Source organism: Hydractinia symbiolongicarpus, chromosome 5 (assembly GCF_029227915.1).
Source record: "Hydractinia symbiolongicarpus strain clone_291-10 chromosome 5, HSymV2.1, whole genome shotgun sequence".
Lineage (NCBI taxonomy): Eukaryota > Metazoa > Cnidaria > Hydrozoa > Anthoathecata > Hydractiniidae > Hydractinia > Hydractinia symbiolongicarpus.
Window position 1 is genome coordinate 21,842,184 of NC_079879.1, and position 26,213 is coordinate 21,868,396.

General features: G+C 32.2%; 2 protein-coding genes across 5 annotated transcripts; one reads left to right on the forward strand and one right to left on the reverse strand.

Moving 5' to 3' along the window:
* Positions 1-2: 2 nt before the first annotated feature.
* LOC130645356 (ankyrin repeat and EF-hand domain-containing protein 1-like) lies at positions 3-14,348 on the reverse strand. Of its 4 annotated transcripts, XR_008982697.1 has the most exons (8): positions 14,254-14,347; positions 8,687-14,036; positions 8,336-8,475; positions 7,275-7,604; positions 6,912-7,047; positions 6,588-6,795; positions 4,492-6,451; positions 2,947-4,372 (listed from the first exon to the last, which is right to left on the reverse strand). XR_008982697.1 is itself a non-coding variant. In XM_057451326.1 (2 exons), the coding sequence occupies exon 2, from the start codon at positions 2,014-2,016 to the stop codon at positions 1,009-1,011; it is 1,008 nt and encodes a 335-aa protein (XP_057307309.1). In that variant the 5' UTR covers positions 2,017-2,027; positions 14,254-14,340; the 3' UTR covers positions 3-1,008. The 4 variants fall into 4 exon arrangements, 1 of the variants encoding a protein (XP_057307309.1); XR_008982698.1 differs by having other exon boundaries at positions 2,946-4,372; positions 7,275-7,600; positions 8,336-14,036; positions 14,254-14,348; XR_008982696.1 differs by having other exon boundaries at positions 8,336-14,036; positions 14,254-14,348.
* A 169-nt stretch (positions 14,349-14,517) lies between these two features.
* Positions 14,518-26,202, forward strand: LOC130645351 (uncharacterized). Its single transcript, XM_057451321.1, has 2 exons — positions 14,518-14,759; positions 21,813-26,202. Exons 1-2 carry the CDS (start codon positions 14,617-14,619, stop codon positions 25,285-25,287), a joined length of 3,618 nt encoding a protein of 1,205 aa, XP_057307304.1. The 5' UTR covers positions 14,518-14,616; the 3' UTR covers positions 25,288-26,202.
* The last annotated feature ends 11 nt before the right edge of the window (positions 26,203-26,213 follow it).

The window sequence follows — 26,213 nt, forward strand, 5'->3', positions numbered from 1 at the left end:
TATTTTTTTTTTTAAAAATATCACAATTAAAAACTATTTTTTTAATTTAAATTAAAAAAACACAACGTACAAAAATGTAGGTCAAAATAAGTATATATGCAAATATTTTTTTTTATTTCCAAAAAAAAAACATCATATTTATTCCTTATTTTATCTTTACTTTATCCCTTACAGCACTTTAAAGGTTTAGAATCAAAATAAATTCTTAACAATTAATTGTCAGCAAACAATTCACAGGCAATAGATTTGCAGAAAAACTAAATGTATAGCAGAATAAAACTCAAATGCACTTAGAAATTAAACAACAACAAAAGGAAAAAATCATCTTGAAACCAACAGACATATTAACAAACACAACAGACACAAAAGCAGATTAGCTCTGTTAATTACATGCCTGTTTATGACTCAAGCGTATTGACCAGAACACAAGAAAAAAATAAGTTTGTAATGACATTAATTTATATTAATTGACTATTAAGATGCATGACAAGTCTTCGAAAAAAATTAAAAATGTACTCATACAAAGCATTTGTTTGTTTTGTTTACAACAGGATCATGTGTAATAAGAAAAGTAAGAAAAGTAAGTAGTAAAAAAATAAGTAATAAGAAAACATATCATCCTTTCAGCAACACAACAAGACATCTTTGATGTCATTACTTTTTAATATATATATATTATTTCATTTACTTCAAAATATTTTTAAATAGTTTCATTCTTTAAAAAACACAAAATATATAATGGATAATGCCAACACAATATAACAATTAAATTGCTTATAGCATAAAAATAAACATGAGAATAAATTAACCAAATTAATGAATCGTCCCTGTTTTAAATATAGCCAGATTATCCAGATTATCTTCTAACGGAAAAGCCTGAACAATTATTTTAGTAACAACTCATAAAGCATGATAAAACAGCAAAATTGATTCTAATTTTTTTTTACCTGTGTTTATTACGGCCAGTGGTAACCACAACATTTTCAAGTTGTGTTATTTCCGTTTTTATTATTTTGATTTACCTAAGCTTTGACGTATCATTTCTTCTAATGCTCGATTTCTGATATGTAAATTTGAAATTGGATACAAACATTGTGGACATAATTTCATACTTTGCATGTTTTTGCATTTCTCACACATTAAATGGCCTTCTGGACACTGAAATACTTTGGATTGCGGGGTATAGTCAACTAGGCATATAGGACATTCTGACAAAGTTCTTGAGGTATTTGTACAGGTTTTGGAGACATCTGTTTCTTCCAAGTACATTGCTAATTCCTTCCGCAGTTCAATGCAAGCTTTATTATTCTTTGCTAGCTCATCATCAGCAGTGTCCAATTTTTTTCGAAGTGTGTTAACAGTTTTGTGGGCAGATTTCAACTTTTTTTCAGCACACTGCAATTTGTCAAGCTTTTCAAAAATCTCAGTTTCATATTTCTTTCTTTTTCCGCCTTTAGGAAAAGGATTATTCTTTTTCAGACTCATGATTAATCTTTGTATGACATAAAATCCATTTGTCAAAGCTACCTCCTCTGCCGTTAGACCAAACTGATTTTTTGTTGAAGGATCAGCTTTAAATTTAAACAACAACTTAAATACTTCTGGCTCACACTTTTGCTCCACAGCAGCATGCAAGGGTGTTTTCCCTTTACTACAAGTGATATTAGGGTTTGCGCCACTCAGCAACAATAATTTAACAAACTCGGCACCTCTTGGACATGCCAGGTGGAGCAAAGGTATGCTCATACTGTTAGCTACATTAACATTACCACCAGCTTTAACTAATTCTTCGAAAACTTCAAATGACCCATTAGTGCAGGCAAGTAAGAGGGCATCATCTATATGTGCACCAGAATATACTAATTTCTTGACTATGTCTAACTTGCAATTTGATGTGACAGCAACTGCAAGTGGTGGTAGCGGACCAATACTTGCAACATTGACGTTATATCCTTCGTTAAGAGCATTAGTAACAGCTGAAAGACTGTTTGACTTCACAGCCTTTATGATATTCATTTTTCTTTAAACTAAAAGTAAAAAAGATATTGGGTATTAACGCATCTTAATACAATTTCTATATCCAGCATGGATGTAGAAATTGTATTAAGATTTATGGACAGAGAAAACAATTAAAAAAAATTAACAGATACTAAAAACAATCTTCAATTCTGTTAACAATTTTTAAAAAATGACAGTCCTTCGCTATTTCTTGAACTTGCTAAGCAGAATCGTTTATCAAATGTTCTGCTGTATATATATCAAGTTCAATTAGGCAGATATGCAGGCTGGGTAAAGAAAGTATAAAATGCGCTAGTCACAGTTTCTACGATGTCTGAATTATAGAAAAATCAAAGTGACAAACTGCAACAGCAAGAAGATTAAAAATCACTATAGGTAAAATTTGGTAAATATAATAGAATAATAGTTTTGAAAATTATTAATAAGCACATCTATATAAAGTTACAGTGTTTAGTTTGAAATGATGAAATTACAGCCATATGAAGCTTAAAATTCAGTATCATTCTAAAATAATAGTTAAGATTAGTTACAATGGAAAGCAAAAGATATATAAAGTCCATACGTAGACATAAGATGCTACATCACATTATAACGCAGGTTCATACCTAATATTTTTCAGTTTTAAAGCTTATACCTTCAACTTAAAAATTAATTTATATGAAATTTTGTATTACCTTTTTTGTAAAATTTTATACATTTACTTGAATAATGCTTTGTTGGTTTATTTTCTAATGAATTAGAGCAACCATTTTACCTTTCAACCTCTTTCAGATGATTCCGCTCACTTGCAGCAATTGCATACAAGACTGGCATAGTGATAACGAAAGTGAAGTGTTTATGATTGAGAAAAATTATTGAATGAGCAAACAGACGAAAAAATGATTTCTTACAATGTCAGTTAAAATGGAATTACCAATTGGGATTGAGATAAATTTTATATTTACAAGTTATATATTAAATCAATAAGTTGTTAGTTTTACAAAGTAATAAAATTAAATATATTACAAGTTTATGTTCCTAACCTGGACATTCCTTTATGGAATTTGCAGCAGTACTTCATGGTTGCTATACCACAATATTACACATTTTCACATAGTATATTTTTTCACAAACCAATGAATTTTTATGAATTAATTTGCTGTTTAGCTGTTGGCATTGTTGATTGACAGTCTGTGAAAATGGCTGATGTGGAGTGGCAACAAAATGGTGGATATGGAGGAGTTGAAGTTAACAATATATAGGAGTGTTGTTGTTGAAGTGCAATGAAAGTTGTGTACATGGTGACCACTGAAAATTAAAATGTAAATTCCAGGACATTCAGGATTTTCCAGGACAAAATTGTTTGATATTCCAGGACAATTCTGGGAGATATCGTCATAAGCAATTCTTTGAGATGCATGCAATGCAATCTAGAAACATTTGTGTGATCGCTATAAGCCAAATATGTTGCAGGATTTCACGAAACTCGTTTTTAACCCTGGAGTTCTGTGGTTGCATATTGTGCAAGCCTTAAAGTTTGCCCTGATATTTCCGAAGAAGGAATTATTTTCTCATTTGTAAGATATACTGATTTAATAATAAAATCTGATGCTAGGGGACATTAAAAATCATTTGACTGCTTGAGGATGACATTTTGAAAAAAATACACTGAAATAATCAGTGATCTTTGAAACAAAAGGGGCCACATTTCAATAGATTCTGCGCAATAGTTTTTTTTGCTATGTTACCATTAAGCAACAACGTCAAATTTTTAGTTCTAAGAATATAATCGATTTAATCTAAGAATGAGATTACAGTGAGTGAATTGTATAGCTACATTAACTTTACTTAACCCTGGATCTATATTTCTTCACATGATGAAATTGGAGTTGCTGGAACCTTTCATTAATCTCAACAATATTTGAATGCTATAATGGTAATTCTCTGAGAAATTTTAGGACTAAAAGAAAAACTTAGATTCAATAAAAAATTAACATTTTCAATTTCTTGTCAAAATTCCAGGAATTTCCAGGACTGTGGTGTGTAGGAGTGTCGAATTGCACAGGATATGCACATTTAAGTTGTTTGCATTTTGGAGTTAGTGAGCATGCATGTCTAGATTTTAAGGATCTCTTTTTCTTTTTGTTCTGGTAACAGTGGGGGTGTAGTAGCTGTTGCTGGACTGATAGTGGAAGTGAAAATTGTTGTTGCAGTGATTCTGCTGACGCCGGTTGTTGTTTGTGTGATGGTTGTGGTGGAAGAGACTCCTGGTGATATGGTTGCAGATGTCATGTCTTCCTTGCAGGTATGTTTTGTTGGCAGCCTAAAGCTATTGCCAGGTCCCTCTTTATGTGGCTCACTGATAAATAAATTCCTAAAATGAAAGAAACATAGTACAGAGACCTATAATAGCTAAACATAGTTTTAACAAAGCAAGAACTTGTATGGACCTTGATATACTGGACAAGGTAATTTAGAAAAATTCGTGATTACCTGAAGGATATTTGTAATGTCTTCTTACTCAATCACGAGGACAGCTTACAGTGTTTGTTTAACTGTACTACATTTGTGTTCTCCCACTTTTTTACATCATTTTCGTCATTTCTAACATCTATTAACTTTGCCTGAATTTTTGACAGAAAGTGATCAATTATCAATTACTTTTCTGAGCATCACTTCCAAACTCTGGAAACTATAATAATTAATAAAGTCAGAACAACAAATTATAATACCATTCAATCATTTGAAATGCTTATAGCCTCTTTTTCGATTAACCCTGTTAAAATCATTTATAAGAAAAGTATTTTGATCAGAAACAAATAAAAAAAATTAATGATTACTGCTGCTTGCTTTTAATATACTAATTTATATTTTCTCTATATTTCTTTCTGGTGCCTGTTGTTTTGTTTTTATTTTATTTTTATTTTTGTTTTTCTTCTCCTCAGCATATTCTTCTGGGGCTATGTTTTCAAGTTCATCTGTTTCTACTTTGAAGAGTCTTGGATTTTACGATTGAAATATGTTTTTTTTCTCAAAACATATTTTAAGTCTAGAATTTATAACATAAATACTACAATTTAAATAAAGATAACACAGTGTTTTATCATAGAAAAGCTTAGCATCTAAACATATCAATAATTATTGGTAGGTAACATTGGTTCATTTTATTGCAAAAAATAATTTAACATATACGAAGATATTATCTCTACCATTGATTTATTTTGTCAAAATACATGGTATAACACATGAAACTGACAAACAGCCAGGGAAGGAAATCAGGTCTGATATTTAAGACTTAAAGGGATCCCGAGGTATAAATGTTGGGCTTATTATAGAGCTTCAAAAGTTGGTTAACAAGTCTTTTTAATTTTTTTAAAAAGCTTTTTTCATTCAAGATATTCACATTTAAAGTATTTTAGATTTAATTATGTTGCATAAAGTATGATGTCATATTGAAGTAATAACAAATTTTGACATTTTCAGTCATCAGCAATTTAAGACCAGTAAAGGCATGTGCATTCAAACTTTATCAATGGATATTTATTATAAGGCATATTATAAGGTAAATTGATTAACAAGTTTTTTGACAAAATAACACTTGTTTGCTCGTCCCAGGCCTCCTAATTTTTTGCTGACGACCCAATAACTTGGGATCTGTAACTTGGTTTGCAATAAAATTTTCTGGGTAAGCTTGTATAGGCCCCATACTCACAAAATTTAATTGCAAACTGACATGTAGATTAGACTGAACAAGGAAGAAAGAACTTCGGAAGTATGTCGCTGGCTCTTCAGCAAAATGTGGAATCATTTTCAAAGTTTCGGATTGCCCATTACAGGATAATGCTTATATAATCCCGTTCAGAATTTCTCTGAGCAAATGAATTGCATACTCATATAGAGGAATACTTGGTTAACCTTAAAAAAAAACGAATGAGATATGTGAGTCCACAGTTTGGAAATTTCCGTGGTCGTTAAAGTCAATCAAAAAGTCAAAAAATCAACATGGTCTCATTGCCAATGGATTAATAAGCTGATAATTTTCCAGCAACAACTAAAGCTAAGTATTATACTCGTGTTAAAATTACTACTATATACATTCCTCGCTGGCTATCTCAGCTAATACTCTGAATCATTCTTTGATTTGGAGTTCTTTTTTCTGTTTTTTAGTCTCGGGGATATAGCTTTTGCATATTGGTTTTATACTTTCAATTGGTGTTGTTCTATAATGACACACACTTTGATGCTGGTTGTCTCACACTAATATATGTGCTTCTGAAGATATTGAACTCAGAGTGAATGCTCTCCTCGCCTTGTTCACAATACAATCCCAAACCAATCTTCCATTTTGAAATAAAATCTACAACGTGATTTACCAGCATGTGTAGTTTTGGTGTAACAGATTCAACTGGGAAAGTTTTCCTCGAGAAACTCATCAAAGTTTTGATAGACGTGTCTGAAACAAAATCTTGTAAAATTGACAGGAGTATTTACAAAAGATCGAAAACCCAAAGCTGGCAAAAATTATTCCCTGTTCAAAAATTGTTCATAGTAAAAAATTTTCATTTTAAAATAAATAGCATAACACACACCTGATTGTCACAAGACTGATATTTAGGCACCAAGACTCACATGGTGTTTTTCACAGAATTCATCAAGTTGTGACATTTTGAATAGTAATTAAAAAGGAGCTTGAATTGTACATAGCTGAATGGATTCTCAGTGTATATCAGTATCGCGAAATCCCAAATTCACTACCAAGATAGGAATGCTGTTGTATAATTCTAGTATATTTTTCACCTATTGAAAAAATTTCTTAGAATGTATGAACAAGGAGATTGGAATCACGTAAACGTATTTTGCAAAATTAATTTTTTTGTAAAAATTTTGTATAGTCACTCGAAACACCAATTTACCTTTAACATTTTATGTACGTCTTTACCAATAAGGGATTTTGTATGATATGCTTGATTTTCATCGCCTATTTGTTTCAATCTTGTGTCTAATGATTTCCCCAAAATTTTTTTCCTCCAATTCATCAATTTGTGCCAACTGAAATAATGAAGAAAAAAATAATCATCATACTTTATTTGAATTTTCCTCAGTGTGATTTTGTTTAAAATATATTATAATAATTATTACTGACAATGCATGTTTTGTAGTGGCAAACCCCAGAATAGTTTTAAACAGCTTGAAGATTTTTTCCACTGGAAAAATTTGTATAATTACATAATTTAAGTGTAAGATTGAAACCCTGCCCTATGATAGAAGTAAATTACCTTTTCTCTCATTTTATCATTCCAGCGTTTTATTCTTGGATGATAGATGCTTATTATCTCCTCTTCTTTTTCAGGTTTTGTTATTATGTTCGTGGTAATGGCTACGTGAACAAGATTAATTTTGTTGTGGTAATCTGAACAAGATATTCCAAGTCCCGTATTTTAATTTGTGTCGCCACATATGACTGAAAGCTTCCATCTGTCATTGTTTTGTTTTTGATTGCAGCACTGCCTGCTATCTTGAAATCCAAGAGGTGACATTATGTCTTCCAGCATATTAAAAAATTTCAAATATGTTCCCAAAGAAATGTGTATTGTTGGTAGTTCTATCTGGAGAGAAAAAATAAGTAAAAGTTATTTTTGCATTTTAACTTCCTTTAGTCAAATTGAAATTACTAACTTGATCAAGAAGTACCTTATTCCATGAAATTAACGAGTCATGAAATTAATGCGGCAAAATTCACGTTAACTTAATGACTGTTAATTAAATGCAGTTTTAATTTCAAAACTGGTAATTTCATGATTCCTTAATTAAAATACTGTTAATTTAGAACTTTTTTACAATATACGAAAGCCTAAAAAATATAAAAATACAATTTTTTTTAAAAATTTTCCTTCTCATCGGATGTTAGGTCAACGGTGTTCTAGTTTTCAGCAATCTTTTTTAAAATAGCTTTTGTGTAATCATCATACTCTGATTCAAGTGGAAAATTAACTTTTCTTTAAAGTTTTAAATTTTCAACATTGTCTCGAAAACTTTTATTTCGATTTCCAAACTGCCTTGTAGGAGACCGCCTCACAACCCTGGATTCGACTGTTGCCGTAATTTTTGCTTCGTGTGATATTGCATATTCTCAAACTCACGTTAATTAAATACATTTTAAAAACACCCTTGCTCAACCGCATTAATTTAATGCCTTTTTCAAAGTTATTTCATTGAACCGCGTTAATTTCATGACCGTTAATTTAATTTGCGTTAATTTCTTGACTCGTTAATTTCTTGGAATAAGGTATGTTACACATAGCGTTGTCAATAACATTATTGAAGTTTTTTGCATTACTTATGTTGCCACCAGCATTTCGAAATCTTGTTAGGTCACTTTTCAGTGATTCCAAGGTTCGTTTTTTGATTGTTCCTCTTTTTGATAGAGGTGTTTTCATATCCTTTGATGTTATTTCACAAAGAGGCAGCAATGACTACCTGTAAAATATTTAATTGAAATATTGATTAATTGCAACATCATTTAGAATGATATTTTTTTGTTTTTGTTTTTTTGGAAAGTTACATACCACTTACACCAGTTATTCCATATATCACACACAAAAATTTGTAGTCACCAAACATTAATACCCTGATATTCTTTGTCTAAAAAATATTTTTTCTTATTGATACGTACTATTTTGTAACTCACCTGTTTGTAGTAATGTTTGTAGTAAATCTATTTGATCACTGAATCGCAACAAACCTAGTTTCAAGTTTATCCTAAAGTCTTTTGCCCCAAAAATAGTAAACACAACTGTGTTTCCTCTGCTATTTGGATGAAGTGTGTTACAACATTGGTAGGACATTTTAAATGATCTCCCTCCATGGTCGATCGAATTTTGATAGGTGCTTTTTTCAACAAACTAAGAATGTCTAAATGAAATTGTGTTACATATGTGTTACTTGGAATGGTACATTTATACAATTTTTAATGTTGTAAGTTTGTGAATTGAATGTCAGTCTGATAAGGGAGCGTTCACATATTATGTAATCAATTTTTTGCCTATTTTCTACTCCCCCTCCCCCATTTAATCAGTCATCATCATTGCCCCTCCTCCCAAAATTACGTCATCATCTACTTGACCCCCCCCAAAAAAATCCGTAAAGAATTAGTTTATGAATGAAAACAAACACTGTTTGTCTTATCAGACCCTACAAAAGTTTTAAATATTTACAGTTTTATATTTTACTTATATATTTTTTACACTGATAAAATATGCTGCTAATTTTTTTTTATTTGCTTATCCCATCGACCCCTCTCCCATGATCAAGCATAAGCAATTTCGATGAACCCCCTCCCCCCTACTTGATTACGTAATATGTGAACGCTCCCTAATTTGATAAGTTTACCATTTTACAGTTTAATAGCCAAAAGCAACTTCCTACATATTAAAAGTTTCAACTTACTCCAGTGCATCAAGATAATACACAATATGTGTAACAAGATCAATAACATAACTCCATGGTGCATCCTCAAAAGAAAATTTCCCTTTTTGTCCTTTGGAAACTGGAAGTTTATCATTTTAACTGCTATATCTTCACCAGTCCATTTTTTTCGCTATTTTTCGTTATTTTGATTGACAGACAACGTTTATTTTCAATGATTTTAGCCAACTGTAATTTAACACAGAAAAAGAAAACCAAATTTCTTGATAAATTTATATAATATTTTGCATTTTTACCAATGTTTCAGCACCACCACCTGAATTACCAAACAATAGCAAAATTATGTGCTTATTGTATTATAGTTGTATGACTTAAAAGTTTCCAGTTGAAACTTTTGTGGGTACACCTTTTGCTGTATACATGTTATATAAATTCGTTTCTTTAAGTTATGTTTTGTTTTAAGTTAGCTTTATTAACAGTACCGTTAATTTGCAAAAATTAGTCTTTGCAATAATTTACAACTCTGTTTGTGTATGAGTATACAATGTTAACTAACTGAGTAAAATTTTGGTAACCTCTACAGGTTAACAAAATTTAAATAAGCTGAAGTTGGCCTAGGATGGATTTGTTGTGTTTTTGAACAGTTCTTTTACTTAATTCTGTTTTGTTTTTTTTAGCTTTTGGAGTTGATGTCAAGACCAAGGGCTATAACAAAAGTATTATTATATAAATGTAATCGTTTTTAAGATGAACTAATATGTGACGTTCAATTGAAATAATGTTGTTCTTACTCTTGATCCACCAGTTATGAACTTAATGCCAGGATTTGATAATGTTGATTTTGCCATTTTTATTTTGATCACATGGAGAGTAGCTTTTTTAAATTCTTTTGGGATATAATTTTCTTTGTTTATTTTAAAAACATCACTCAATAGTGGTGACTTTTGCCCAATACACGTCTTCGCAATATTCCTCGGGTTTGAAAACTTCACCACATTTTTCACAAGCAGTTTTCAAACTACTTATTTAATGGGATATGGTTTGAGAGCTTGTAATGAATTCTGGAGTCACCAGAGTGGAGCAAACAGGACAATTAGTACTCTCAAGAGGTCGACCCTCCACTGTTGGTATAAAGCATTTGAAGGAAAAGCTAAGTTGACATTTGGTCAAAAGCACAGAATTCTGCATTAAATTTTCACATAACTGGCATATGCATAAATTAAGGTTTTCATTGAATTTTTTTATCAACACGACTGTTTTACCTAACTTTTCATGAATTTTTGATGTCTCAATTCTGGTCCAGTGTAAATTTGTGACACTATAACGTCCTGTGGACATCCATTTTCCAGGCTTTCACCCTTTTTTCATTTAATTTTGTTTTCGCATAAATTGCAATTTTGCTCACTTTGCTCCGTCCATTTGAACAACTCTAAGTTACTTGTGCTTTTTCTATGGTCCAATTGTCCAAGTCTGGAGTAGAACTTCATACAGATTTTGGTTGGGTCGAGGGCCTCAGTGTCATTTTCAATGTTTATGAACAAATGTTGCTGCATTCTCCTACTGACCTTATGGTTTAAGACCTTGAACGTATTGTTCTTCTTTTTCGAGAGAAGAAATCCACATATTCGACATAGTTTGTCTAATTTACAGATGTGTTTGTCTAAACAGTACAGTTAGCGGCTGCACTGCGTTTAGATGAAATAGGAGCTCTATGTTTCTTCTAATATCTAGCTAAAAAAATATGTAAGTAGAATGAAATTTTCACAATGGAAAACTTAAGTAATGTGGCTTTATAGGAATATATACCATGTTGTTGGAAAAACTTTCATACTTTGTAAATTTGACGTGTAAAATGGTTATAGTTTCGCTATTTCCGTAACCACAATAATAGCTATGGCTGCAATTTTTGTTGTTTTTACAAGACTGTGGCCTCACACACCAAAACATATTTTGAGTTTAATACATAGGCCATGGACTTTATTTTGGGCTATTAGAGCAATATTTTAAATGTGCTGACGTTATCATTTTTACGATTATGTTTTCAAATTCTCCTGCATGCACGTTTCTGAAGTTCGCTGCCGCAGGCTCTGTTGAATGAGCGTGTGGGACCCTATATCTTCCTAACAGTGCATTATTAATTGCGTGGTTACCAACATACATGTGGCAAATAACCAATGCCACATCTTATAACATCCAAACATGCATGTCAGCACCTATTAAAATTTACCTCAGTCTGAGAAATTTAATACCCATATTTTTTTCCTAATTCTTTTCTCACAAACTTCAAGAAAAGTTAAGAAAAGTCAGAAAAGTTTAGCACCCAAATACATTAGGAACAAAAGTTATGGCCAGTCAAAGTCAAAATAAATAATAGGGATAAAACGATTTGATAAATTGTATTAATAATAAGTTCTCTAACAAATAAATATCTGTGTCATGCAAGGTTTTAAATTGACTGATGATAGTTGGGTAACTAATAAACTTGATTAGATTGCACACCATCCTGTATTTTATTTATCGTTGTTTCTTTACATTAAATCTACTTAAATAAGAATTTAATTGTAAAATATATGGGCAGGTTATATTATTTGCAGTATGATTTTAAATTTTTTTTGCACTATCAAAGTTTTGGTGAGAATTTCAAATTTTTCTTTTCAAGCTGTGAATCATCAAAGAAAAAATCCAGAAAATAAATTGACCCAAAATTAGCATGATGTTGAGAAGTTGTAAAATTATGTCATGGGGCAAAGCCTGAGGTTTAATAATGATAATGATAAGAATAGCTGTTAAATGGCAGGGTGGTTTTATCCACTTGTTGCGAGTATCCTCCCCCTTTTGCCAAACATTCCTTTGTCAGTCATAGACATTGTCTATTGGTTAGATTTTTGTGAACATTTGATTAACAGAAACGTTTTTTTCAGCAGTAGATATTTGTGGTTATTTCCATAATACGTCAAAAGTTTAATAACGAAGAGAAGCAGTTGTGTCTAATAATAAAGCAAAATTTATATGTTAGATACATAAATTTTACGGCTGAATTTCAATAAATAGCTATAGCCATGTTTTCAAACATGACTGATGATTTTTCGACATTTCACATCAAAAACATTGAATATTGTTGAAAAAGCTTCAGGATTGGTGGGGCCTCTGCCGCAGCATCTTGCGGTATTCCAGACTCTGCCATTAAGATCTTAGGCAGGTGGTCCAGCGACTGTTATCGTCGATATATCCATCTTCCCAATAAAGTGTTAACACAGTGGTGTTCTAAAATGGCCAACCTCAATGACGTGCCTAAGTTGTGGGACATTCGATCCATTTAAATTTACAGAGTGATCTTTGTTATTTATTGTATTATAATTACTAGACTAGGTCCTGTGGTTACATACACAATTCGTGTCGTAATATGGATTTTATATATGTCAAGTATTATGACTTTGTGTTTATTTTGGCCATAGACTGTTATTTGCTTTTTATAGCTATTGTACAGTTTTACGTGTATCTAGGCTCCTTTGTATGTATGTATGTTGTTGACGCATATAAGCCGGTACTCTTAATGACTGACTTTTTCCTCCAATACCCACACTAATTTGGGAAAATTTGGGGATGTCGGGCTTCCTACGTCAGCCATATAACATTTGGACAGATGCGTGTGTGAGGCTTGTGTATCTTATTATTACTTGATATTATTATCACTTATTATCATTACGGTGAGGCACACCCTTTTATGAATCCTGATATTATTATTATGTGGTAACACACGCTGGGCCAATACTGGACCAGCTTGTGCATTCCACCTTTAGCTCATGATTATTGATAACACATGTTTATTGGGTGCAGAAGACACCATATGTGATTATCGGTTTATAGTGAAGTGCAGTGTACCTTCATGATTGAAGTGGAAGAGAAACAATATCCTTCATGCATGAGAATAAATTATTAAATAAGCATATAATTAATAAACTAAATAATTAATCATTAATTACAAGTGACAAGTAAATGTATTATTAGTTGTGAAATGTACCTCGTGAATAGAGGATATGAGTATGTTATTCATGCATGAAGAGATCTGGGTCATGCCTTGGAAACCGTTCACAATATTATGATCCATGAGGACATAAGCTTGTGAGGGGCAACCAAAACGTGCATACTCTTAGGAAATTACCCTCTTTGCCTTGGGCAAGCATTTTGGTGTGATTACCTTGTTATGATTACTAGCAGCATGCGTTATCTGTCCTGCCTTACTTATTTATTTTCTTACCCGGCATCCCAATCCATTCCCCAAATTTACAAATTGCGTTCCATGCGGATGATGTTGTATACCAAAATGTGCCATAATACAATATTCTCGATTAATAAGTGTGTTTTTACTGAGTAACCAAGACAATTAATAATGATAATGATAAGAATAGCTGTTAAATGGCAGGGTGGTTTTATCCACTTGTTGCGAGTATCCTCCCCCTTTTGCCAAACATTCCTTTGTCAGTCATAGACATTGTCTATTGGTTAGATTTTTGTGAACATTTGATTAACAGAAACGTTTTTTTCAGCAGTAGATATTTGTGGTTATTTCCATAATACGTCAAAAGTTTAATAACGAAGAGAAGCAGTTGTGTCTAATAATAAAGCAAAATTTATATGTTAGATACATAAATTTTACGGCTGAATTTCAATAAATAGCTATAGCCATGTTTTCAAACATGACTGATGATTTTTCGACATTTCACATCAAAAACATTGAATATTGTTGAAAAAGCTATGAAAAACTTTCGTTTTATTATCAAAGAATAACAGTACAAAATCTACAAGAAATGCAATGGAACAGTCAGGTACCTGTTGAAATTTAAGCGCTTTAGGTTCCCTTTCTTCCTACTACTTTGGCCAGGCACACATGGAACTGCAGAAAAACAACACTGCAACTTTAAAAATGGCAGAAATACTCCGTCCATTTTCAGTTTAGCACGGCATTGTAATGTTTATCACGTGACACAACTGTGGAGAAAATTTTGAACAAGAATTTCCTAAACATAGCAAGAGGGTTTTTGGTCAACTGAAAACCGAACTACCTACTTGTCAATCATAAGTGTCAATCACACATGTCAATCAAAACTCGGCCTGGCCTGTTAACTGAAAAAACCAAAGCGTTAGGTGAAAAGCTACTTTCGATGTTAGCGAAACCATTTAACCTTAACCAAAATGAAGGATAGACTTAAAATTGGTAACCGCGTAAGTTGCCTTATAGAACAGGTTGCACCTAATTACATCGTTCTATCTTTTCGGACAGCAGGGAATAGCTACAAAGGCGTTTTAATAAACGAAAACTGTTCAACTGTGAGAAGGTAATACATAATATAATTACTTTGAAACAATAATGCTGATAACTTCTTATAGTATATATTTAATTGTTGCATTTACTATTGATGTACTTTGATACTGCTGCAGTTTAAATCTGCATATCTTCCAATTTTATAAAATAAAGTCTGTGAAGTCACAATTTTTCTGACTTTTTTAGGAAACCTAGCTAGATAAATATTTGGGATATAATTGTGTAACATAGTTTATATAGGTTTTTATAGGATATAGTTTTACTGCTATTGGTCTTTAAGCAGTTTAAATTTGAAAATAGGTCCAATTATAGCAACTGCCAAAATACAACTATATTATAAATAGTGTTTCAATATTTTTTTAAAGATAAACAGGTGGTAAATTATAATTTAGTATGTCCCTCAAATTAACAGTGCTAACTTCATATTTAAGGAATTTGTGGTCTTGAGCTACGAAAAGTATGGTAGTTTATATTTGCAACATGCAACAAAATATAATGTGATATTTAGTCCCAATGAAATAGCTCACCAACTTATGAGGTTTAAAATAAATTTTGACCTTTTCTTTAATCTTTTTATTCTACCTTTTTATATACGTCCTTCTGTCTTCAGTTATTATATATAAACAATGTGTTTTTTTTTCTAAACCAGCCATATTTGTAAAGTTGTGCATACCAGTGCTCAGGGTCTCGAGGTTTTATTCTTTTCAGCTTTCTAATACCGTTAAGATTATCTGCTGAAGTTTTCAAAGATGTAAACTTCTTCCCAGTGCTTTTTTCATCTTAATTTTTGTTAAAAAATTCTGTGCAGGGCGATACTTCAGTAGGTCATATTTTGATATCCCATCAAAATAAAACGATTTAAAAAATGATAAAAAATTATTTTGTTTCAAAGGAAACAAGTATCTTATTTTATCTTTATATTTGGGTTACTAAAGCATCAAAGTTATAAAAAACAACATCCAAAAGCATTTTCAAGGATTTTCCAATCCAAAATGGCAGAATTCTGAAAATTTCCTAATATCAGTTTAATTTTTTTTAAAAAAATATGGATGGAATACATAAAATTCTAGTATGATTTTAGCATGCCTTAATTTTGTTTTTATGTCACTAATTGCATGATTTTCTTGTGATTTGCAAAAAAAACCCTGAAAAACGTGTTTGACACTATAGATATAAATCAGTTATCACCCTCAACATTCACTGAACTGTTAATAAAACAGAAGTATTACAGGTATCTTACAAGCTTGTCCTAATGTTTCTGGTTTCCTTATCTGCCAACACGTCCCTTTGAATGTCATAGATGTATCAAAGCTTAAGGGTGTTATATCCAGACATGAAAAATTGAAAAGGTTTTATAATAAATTTCCAGGCTATACATAAAACAAAAATTAAAACGAAAAAATTGTGTTTTTTTTTGCATTAACAAGTATAAAAATAGGAAGCAGCATCGTATTAATTGCAAGACTTTCTAATTCAGACTTTTTTAAGTTGGCAAAAATTGTTGATGTGGTATGTTATTTGCCTGTCTGCTTTGGTTATAACACATTTGTAACGCATTTGCTGTAGCAATTTAAAAAAAAAGAAAAATAGGCAAAAAAAATAGTAAAAATGCTTGAAAATGTATGAAAACAGTTGGTACAAAATTTTAGTTTGTAGAAAATATTAGTTTCTGAGCCATAATTTCGTCAATTTTTACCAACGTTTTTTAACAATAAGGGTTGTCTCTGCTTATTTCCTTGTTTTTTCCCTGTTTCTACTTATTTCTGGCCGTTTCTGTTTCCTGATCTTTTCCGCTAGTTTCTTGCTGGTGTTTGGTCACTTCTGCTTGTTATTTGTTGTTTTCTGTTTTAGTAAGTATGCATTTCTTTTTGTGATATTTATTACTGACTGCCATCACTGTTATTTTAGCTCTTTTAGATTATTTTCAGCATTTTTAACCATTTGTGTCTCAAGAAATAGTATATGAAGTTTTATGTCGCAAAGAAGATTCTAAGTGGCATGAATGGAAAGCGTATTTTTGCTTATTGATTTGCCCCCAAAACAATGCAAGATCCTTTAATAAATGCTTCAAGAAATTTCAGACAATATATATAATTCTAATGATTTAATAAAACTCAGGAATCATTAGCATTTCCTTTCGTCCGTGTTCTGTGCATATCCACAAGCAGGTGTAGGTGCAATTTCTACTTGTAAAGGATTGTATTATATAATAATCAACAACTGTCAAATATTTTTTCCAGTGAAATATTTGCATAATTAAAAATCGTAGATACTAAAAGTAGGAATCAGCAGTAACCACCAGTATTTTGAAGTAACCAGCAGAAAACCAGCAGTTGGTTATTGATTTTATTATTGGCAAGGCAGCAAATCTGCCCAAAAGTGTTGGCACCTAGTATTCGAGGCATTTTCAGATACTTTATGAAACTGCTAACTAACTTGTTTTTGCTAGCCCTAAAAAATTTATTTCACAAAGATTAATTTTCGCCAATCAGTCATGTTGAGATATTTTACAAAGATTTTTTTTCATGAATAATAAACAACTTTAAGATAATTCGTTAAGAATTATTTTGCCAATTTACTTTCATTTTTCCATAACCATTCATTGCTAGACTTATAGCAGTAAATAGACCATGAACTGCAGGGGCGGATCTAGCAAATTTACTTAGTATATAATGATGAAAATTTGAATATACAGCTGGGGGTCTCGGGGGCGTAAGCCCCCCCCCCCAAGCAGAGTTTTGTGCGCCGCCCCAGAAACCTTCGCTAAAACGGGTTTTGCAAAATTTTGCGAAATAAAAAACAGAAAGCCCTGCGGCTTGAAAATTTCCGTCATTAGCCCGGAAGATTCTAAAATTTGAAGTAGACCTTGAAAACGGAGAATAATGGGTAAACAAATCGTTGAGTATCCTAATTCTCAATTATTATTGTAACTAAATACAACTTAAATAAAAAATTAAAAATAATAATTTTTACATATTATTCTATAATAATAGCAAAAACTTTAACTGGACATTTTCAATACTGATCTGGAAAATTCTGGAAATTCCAGGATACAAATCTTGTTATGTATGAACATGACAATTCGAATATAATAACTTTTAAACAAGTTTAATTTTAATGGATTATTATTCAATTAATTCAGCAATAAATACATTATTAGCATTTCAGTTTTCAGGCCTTCAAAATTTACTCTCTTGTTAACGAATTTTGAATATGCTGATGGTGCATAGTTTGATAACAGTCGCTCTAAAAATGAAAGTAGTTTTAAAAATGAGAAACATGAATACAATTACCATAAACTGAATTAACACCAGGTTGTTTAATTATTATCTCTTTAAACTCTCTTTGCCTCTTTGATTTAAAGAGGGAATTTATTAAAAATATACAAATCAATGTCATGTGGTGCACAAGTTATAGTGTATATAATTATATGTATATAAATTTAATCAAGCTGGCTCTTGATATCTTTATTAAACAAGTAACATACTAAGCAGGCAATACATGACTGTAAAACCTGTGGACGATATATGCAGGATGTATTTTGTTGAAATCGATTTTATTCAACAAATTTTATGGTTTAATATCCAAATTCCGAATTTGAATTTCTTTTTAGAGAGTCTGATTAGTTGCAGTTTTTCAATTTGAAGAAAAGAATTAGTCATTGTTTTGTTTGACAAATCCAAAAAGTTGAAATTTCAAATTCACAAATTGAAACAAAAAAAGGTAAACACAGAATTAATAAAATTGTCAAGTTTTTTAAATCGATGTTTGATTATCCTGCATTGGCTAATTATATATTATGTTACAGGCTAATTATCAGTTCACCCTGACTGTTTGGTGCAAGCAACAATAAACTTTTGTCACGCTTTGACAACTTTTCTGCAGAAAATAAAAAAAATCCTGTGACAAATATCTTTTTATCTGATAGAAGTAGCATCACAAAGTGTTGTTTTGAAAGTTATTTTAGCCCCCTTTTTCTAAAAGAACAGGAGTTAGGTGTCCATCCCCTCATGGAAAACCTATGTAAAGCAGGACAAAGTTTTTTTGTTGCTGACAAGTTAAGAAGAAAAAAAGGCACTCTCAGAGCATTACTTTGTGTAGCTAGCTAGCTAGCTTGATAACTGGTAAAAACTCACCAACCAAAGAGATCCAAATCAGCACCAAAAATTGAGATAGCTAGCTAGCTAGCCAGCCAGCACACTTTTCCCACTTATATATAAATTAATTCTTACCTGATAAAATGCATGAATTTAAAAAAATAGTATTTAGCTCCTTAGCTAGCTACATTAATAAAGCTACTACGATATGGTGGTCATAGTAACAAAAACGCATAGCTAGCTATTATAGAAACAACAAAAAATAAACATAAACAACTTACTTCGACGTAATTGCACAACTATCCTTCTCCGATTCCACATAGGCAGGAATTTTTTTGGATAAAACGTAAGTTGTTTTCCAACACTTAGGTAGATGGCAAAACAGAATTACATTTAACCTTCTTAATTAATTCAGCATATATTTGAGGTAGCTCATCAAAATTTTCGTTTTCGAAAACTAACTTTACACGCTCTCTCAAGCTTTTGCAAGCCATGTTAAGAACGGAAAGAATCTTCGGAAAAGTATGCCCTACTGATATTTATACCAAAACGCCTACAAGCCTTATTAATACATGAAACTATTTTGACAGGTTTGTTCAAGACTGTCTGACTAAAAATAGGTCAGGCCTACATAGGTTGATTCTAGTCCACGGTAAAAGCTTCACGGGAAAACCTGGAGCCTAGACTGGCCGACTTTAAAATTTCACGGGCCAAGACTGGCTAACACAGGTCACAACATAGCTTGATCCAAATCGCGTTATGAGATAGATGTCAGTATTTCAAACAGTTAAATTTGAATTCCAACATCAACAGCATTCAATCAATCAGCATCAACTTGCCAACTTCATGAGAATTTAATTTCATATGTAAAAAATTTCTCTCGAAAACTAGTTCTTGCGAAAATTAGATCCCTTATATTTCCCTTAGCCATTTGCAAGAATAAATTCTATTCACAGAATTATATTTTAGCAAATTCTAAAAATTTTCATGAAATCGCGAAATTATATTCTATCAGAAATTTATTCCATCAAGGTAAGTATTTTTGACTTTGAAGTGGTGGTCTACTAATTCTAGTGGTGATGAGGCTATGGATAAAATTCAGGTATTCTTTGGTGCTTAAAAGAGTACATTAATGGTTTGGACATGCTCAAACTTGCAGGAAAAAAGGCAATTTGTTCAAAAAATTGTTGTTTTTTGTTTGCTTTTTTAGCACTTTTTTTATTTTATTATCAGAAAGTTTATTAAAATTTGTCATTTTAAAATTGTCAATATTTTAAGACAATCTGACTTAGCCAGTTTAGGTCAACCTAAAGTACGATACAATGGGCTTACTTTATGGAGTTGTGAAAGGGATTTTAAAGTTTTAGCCAGTTATTTAACAGGGGTTAAATATCTAAAATCCTGGAAAATTTCCATACGCAATGGATAACAACATTAGTTTGTTTGTGTGGTCCTTTTTTATTTGATTGTTTGGAGTTGATTTGAAGTTATTATGTATTTTATGTATTTATTTATATATTCATTTTGTTATAAAAAATTTTCCTATAAAAAATGTGTATTCATTTGTTAAAATCAGAGAGACCTGCAGAATAAGATGAAGAATAAGACAACTTTTGCCCAAATAGCTAAAATTCGAACTGAAATATCATTTGGTTTAATTTTTGCGTGTTTGTCTATTTTTGGTTCTTTCGTAGGATATTTGTTATTGATAGCTAATCTTTTGCTTGTTGTCTTTTTATATATCGCCTGACGTGTTGAAAATTAATTCGTACGAAGCATTTGTTGTCTGTAGGCGGTATGCTATTTCTCTTATTAAATTTCAATTAAAATCCAAATGCTAATTAATTGAACTAATTCATATTCTTAATTATTCAACCAGATTGTAAAACATTTTTTTATTGTGTGAATCGTAGATTTCAGTGGTTATGGTTAATTTTAGATATTTTGTTTTTTAGATTCGATTGATAATTTTTTAATAACATTTTTTTTCTGTCTTTTTCTTTTTTTGTTTAACTGAAAAATAACATAGAAATATGGATTTAAGAATCTGTATTTTAATGCTTTTTAACCCTTAAATCACGAAAGACAGAGGTTTGCGCCAAGAAGAGGCTAAAAATTCGACAGGCTATCTATTAGCCATAGCTTGTGATCACTCAACTTTAAGATATTAAATTGGGTACTTGGGGACACATGGAAGAGAATTAAATTGCCCTTTACAGTTAAGACAGCGAGTGGCCAGAAGTCAATGTTTAGGCAAAATTTCATGAATATAATTTGTTTCATCGTCTAAGGGTTTATCTGGTTTAATCTTTTACCTGGCGGCTGGGAAATATATATTGCCTTTAGCTAAGCGTGTCTAAGCGAATATTCAAATTTATTTATTTATTTATTTATTTATTTATTTATTTATTTGTTTATTTTTTAAAATGCATAAACTTTGGAACACAACATAAACGAAGATAGTTGGGAATAGTAAATCTTTAACTTTTTTTTTAGTTAAGTTTTCAGGAAACTTAATTTCGCAAATTAGCCAATAAAAAGTTTTTGCAAGAATTTACCTTTGCAAACTAACTTATTCCAGGAAACAAATGAGGCACAAAATTAATTAAATGCCTTTTATTAAAATGTAAAGTAAGTATAAATAATTACTAGTAGTTAATTAAATCCGTTTTCTCGCAATTGCAATACAAAGCTCGCACACAATCAAGAGAAACTGGTTATCACTGAACCCATTTTTTTTACAAAAAGATAAACATATTCCCTAAATACCGTTTGTTACCGTTTTTTGTAAAGTCGTTTGAGCTAAATCGCGTTAGGCATTCGTGATAATTTCCTTCGTGTCATTTTCGTGATTGTTGATTGTAGTCAAAAACCTAAAAAAGAAAAATTACTTCAGAGAAAATTTTGTTAATGTTATTTTAGTTGTTGTTTTTATTTATATCTCGTTTATTTATTGATTGTTTTTATAGGAAAATCCCAAAAGGCTTCTTCCCTGTAAAAGGCATTCTTGATCAACAAACAACCGACGATTTCTGCAACGAAATCACCAACCGTGAGTTAGACACAACCTCGAAGTCAACCCGGAGCAAAAAATTAAAACAGTCGTGTATAATTTTAGACGATTATGATTTAACTAAAGGTATTGTCCCAGCTGAACAACCTGTTAACACTGTAGACAGTATTGGTAAGTCGCCAATCGATTCCATTCGTGGACTTGTTGAAAGCATCGATAGCGATTTATCTTTCCCTTCGTCGAAAGCTTTATCACCTAGTAAAGACAAACCGACATGCATACCGTTAAGTACAAAACAAACGTTGGATGTAAAATCAGAATTTGAACAGAAGTTAAAAGACATGCGCAGTGATTTACAAAAACGAATGGCCGGCTTTTCATTTCTTAATGCAAGTTCACGACTTCTTAAGTCTCCTGTTAAAATACTAAACAGAGTCTCTTCATTTCATCCATCGTTTGATGTATTTCCAGCTGAAGAAGCTTTTCCGAGTAGTGAAAAGAAGCCCGATATAACTGGAGGGAAACAGGTGTTTGAAAGTAATCCCGGGTTAAATACGTCATTGAACATAAATTCGAATAAGCCAGTTGAAAATTGTAGTCCAAAGCTATTACCAAGTCGGAATTCGAAGGGTATGGGTAATAATAGCCCTAAAGTTGCTTCAAATAGTAGCCCAAGGGGTAATTCTATACGTAATTTAAAAAAAGTCAAAGAGAAACAGAAAAAGATAACTGGAAAAGTAAACCGGCCCGATGACGGTACTGATACTGTAAAACGCGGTGGTAGAAAACGTAAGTACTTGGAAATAAAAGAACAAGGCGATGGAGTTAATCAGGAGAAGAATTATGATAAGGAATGCTCTCCACCATTGAAAATGCGAATATCGGCGAAAGGTCTAGAAGGGGAAGACGAATTGGACAACAAGGAAAGTTTGTTAAGACGAAAACGAAAGCGAACAAAAACTAAATTTTCGCGAAAAAAACACCCGAGAAAAAATTTGAAAAATTCAGACACTAAAAATCCTGACAGTGCGCCGCCTTGTAATGCTGTTTTGAATAATACTAAACGTATGCCGCAAGTGGTGAAGCCGAAACGAATCGATCCAATCCAACTCGCGCTGAAAAATATAAAAAAATACGATAGGATGCGTAAAAATCGGAATAAGATTAACATGCTTCAAATGGGCAAAATGCAACAGAAAACATCGTTAAGACAAAAAAGAAACAATCGACGAAACGCAAATAAAACTTTATTAGATAAAACAGTCACCGAAGGCGAAACCAAAGAGGCGCGTGCGGATGAAGAACATCAAGACGTTCCTATTAAAACTAAACGCGAAGCTGCTTCAAAAGTCAACAGGTGTAAATTGGCCACGGATGCTCAGAAACCACGAGTGAAAAACGCAGTAGATTCGACGGACAACGTAAAAAGTTTGACGGACGATACAGCAGGCGTAAGGGACGATGATAAACCGTTAAGTCGATACATGCGAAAAAAAATACAGTTGCAGCAACGTAGTTTGCCGAAAAAAGACATCTCGCATTCCACACGCAGTAAAAAAGTAGATCAAGTTAACCATGGTGTTCCAGAAGAGACCAACATCGAGAAATCGGTCTCACTCGAGAAACCAGAGAAACCTTTACGGCGGCACATGTTAAAGAAAACGCAACACGAAACAGAAAGAAAGGAGGCGTTGTCCACACACGCCATGCGAAAAACAAATCGGAATACTTCGCAACCCGAGACATTTAAAGAAGAATTAGATTCTTCTTCTCAACCAGATCGAAATACGAATTTATTAAATGCCATTCAGAACATAGAGGAGGAACTTGTTGAACTGCACGAACAAGAGGGTTCCGCCCATAGATGTAATTCAGCGAAAGCTTCACCACAAAAAATAAGTGAAAACGTTAACGAGACTATGAAACCCAATGATTTGGAAAGACCTTGGAGCCGTTATATGCTCAAAAAAATGCAAAAGCAGAGCGTGAAACATAGTACGGGTGATGACTCGATTCAAACAAAAGATTTAATAAGAGCGTCGCGTCGGTTTAAATCGATGAAAACACAGTTTAAAATGGAAGAAAGTCCCAAAAAATTGGAAGAACTTCATAAAGGAATGATTGCAGGTTTTGATTGTGATTTAGTCGAGGCACCTACTGGGCAAAGTGCGAAAAAAATAGAGTCTGTTAAGAACACCGGTATCAGCATTGTTGGCAACGCCTTAACCGATAATCTTACGGTAAACGATAACCTAACTGAAAGAAATCAGCTGTCAAAATCGTGGGTCACAATAAAAGATTTCGATGGCTTTGATTTCGTTGAAACAAAAAATGACAACTTTGCTTTGCCAAACGATACTGAAAGCAACTCGTCCGCTGTAACGTCTTGTAAAGAAAGCTTATTTCAGACCAGTTACATCGATCTACTCTGTCACGAACGAAGTTTACCAGAAGACAAAAACGTTAAAGTAAACGAAGCCATGTCTGTTTGTAAACCGCGAAAAAACCGGAGAAAACCCATGCAGGTGTTTAAATCTTTGCCAAATCCGGCTGAAGAAGAAAAAAAGCGAAAACAAGAGCAGAACGAGTTACAAGAAAGATATAAGCTTGAGAACAATGCGAACGACACGCATAACGTAGATTGTTACGACCGCCTATTAACCAATCAGAAATCTGTTGTTGAAAGTAAAGGACATAACACTCGATACCGCGGAACTAAGTCTGTGTTACCAGCATTAAATATGTCTCCACGAAAAGTACGTAAACCGAAACAGCAAAAACAGACTAGCGATAATGTAGAAAACGCAAAACGCATAATTAGTGATACCATTATGGATAATCAGCGTCATCAAAGGAATATATTTTCTAAAGATGAAATCGGTACGCCAGAAAGCAGTTTGCCGTCTTCTCCTTTAACTCCTCAATCATCTACAGAAGATTTTAATAGCATATTAGGCGTCAAACTCGGCTCTTCGACCACCTCTTCTGAAGAGAGTTCACTTAAAAACATTAAAAATAGCAAGTCAACATGTAATATTGATAAGTCACGGAACGATCTTCTTGTTAAAAAAAGCAAGAAAAAAAAATCCTCGCTAATGGAAACTTTCAAAACATTGAAACCTCTGACTCGTTGCACGAACGAAATAAGAACTGACGATATTGTGTGGGGAAAATGTCTGGGCTTCGGGTGGTGGCCAGGTCACGTGATCTCGTTAGTTAAGCATAAGGAAGAAACACCTGTGGAGGAGCGTGAAGCGCACGTATCTTGGATGGGCTCTAACACGAGATCAGTAATGCAATTAAAAGACTTGGACTTATTTCTGCCGCAATTTCGAAAGCGTTTCGTCAGTGCTAAAAAGGGCATGTATTTCAAAGCAGTATCGCAGGCTCAAAGCGCGTGCAAGATAAAATATGGTGTTATTAATATTTGAAATCAACGACGTTTTAAGTCGGTTTAATTTTTATATTGTTAAAATATTTTTTTATTGTACGCCTCAATAAGCTTCATACCCTCCACCACATCCGATCTGGGAAGTAAAACGACTAATTCTTGTAATTTTTTTTTTGCATTAAAATACCTTAATTAAATATATAATTAAGAATCTGAAGCTGAAACTGGTTTTACCATCCTGGATATATGAATAAATTTTTTATTAAAGATTTTACGGTGAAATTTCTGAAACTTTAATGGTTAACAAGTTTTACGAACAAAAAATGTCTTTAAAACAGAAGAATAATTAGCTTTTTAACCAACCAATCTGTTGTTCCGTTCTGGTTTGTTCTAAAATCTGACTTTTGAATTTCTTTCAATTATATTCCAGCCTCTGTGGTATAAAATAAATAAACTTTCTTGAAAAATTATGAATTGTTTCTTAGAATTGACAATATCTTGAACATTTCTATCCGGGTTTTGTATGTTATACTCGTACTGTTCAGTTGAATTATCACCGTTAAAGTTTGTGTCGTATGGCAGTGAAAACAATATAATTTTATACCTGTGAAATAAATTTCTCTGTTAAATTGTATTCGATATTGAGTAATTTACCGAATGTTTGAAAGCATCTGTTGACTGTCATCGATACACTGAGTGAGAATTCCTTTTTACCCTAATGTACAGCTCTGTACTATTGAAGAGAACAAATACTATGCATGTTTTCTTGTTCGTGCCATGTTAAGAGCAGAACATGCAATTCTGAATTTATTTTTATTTTAAACATCTTGCTTACTTTGACAGTTTGATTTTTTCATTACGTTTTGACTGTACATATTTTCTTGTTGTTGATGATAAAGAATAAATGTAATATTGAGAAGAGACTCAGCGAATCAAAATAATTTTTGTTTATATCTTGCAGTATCA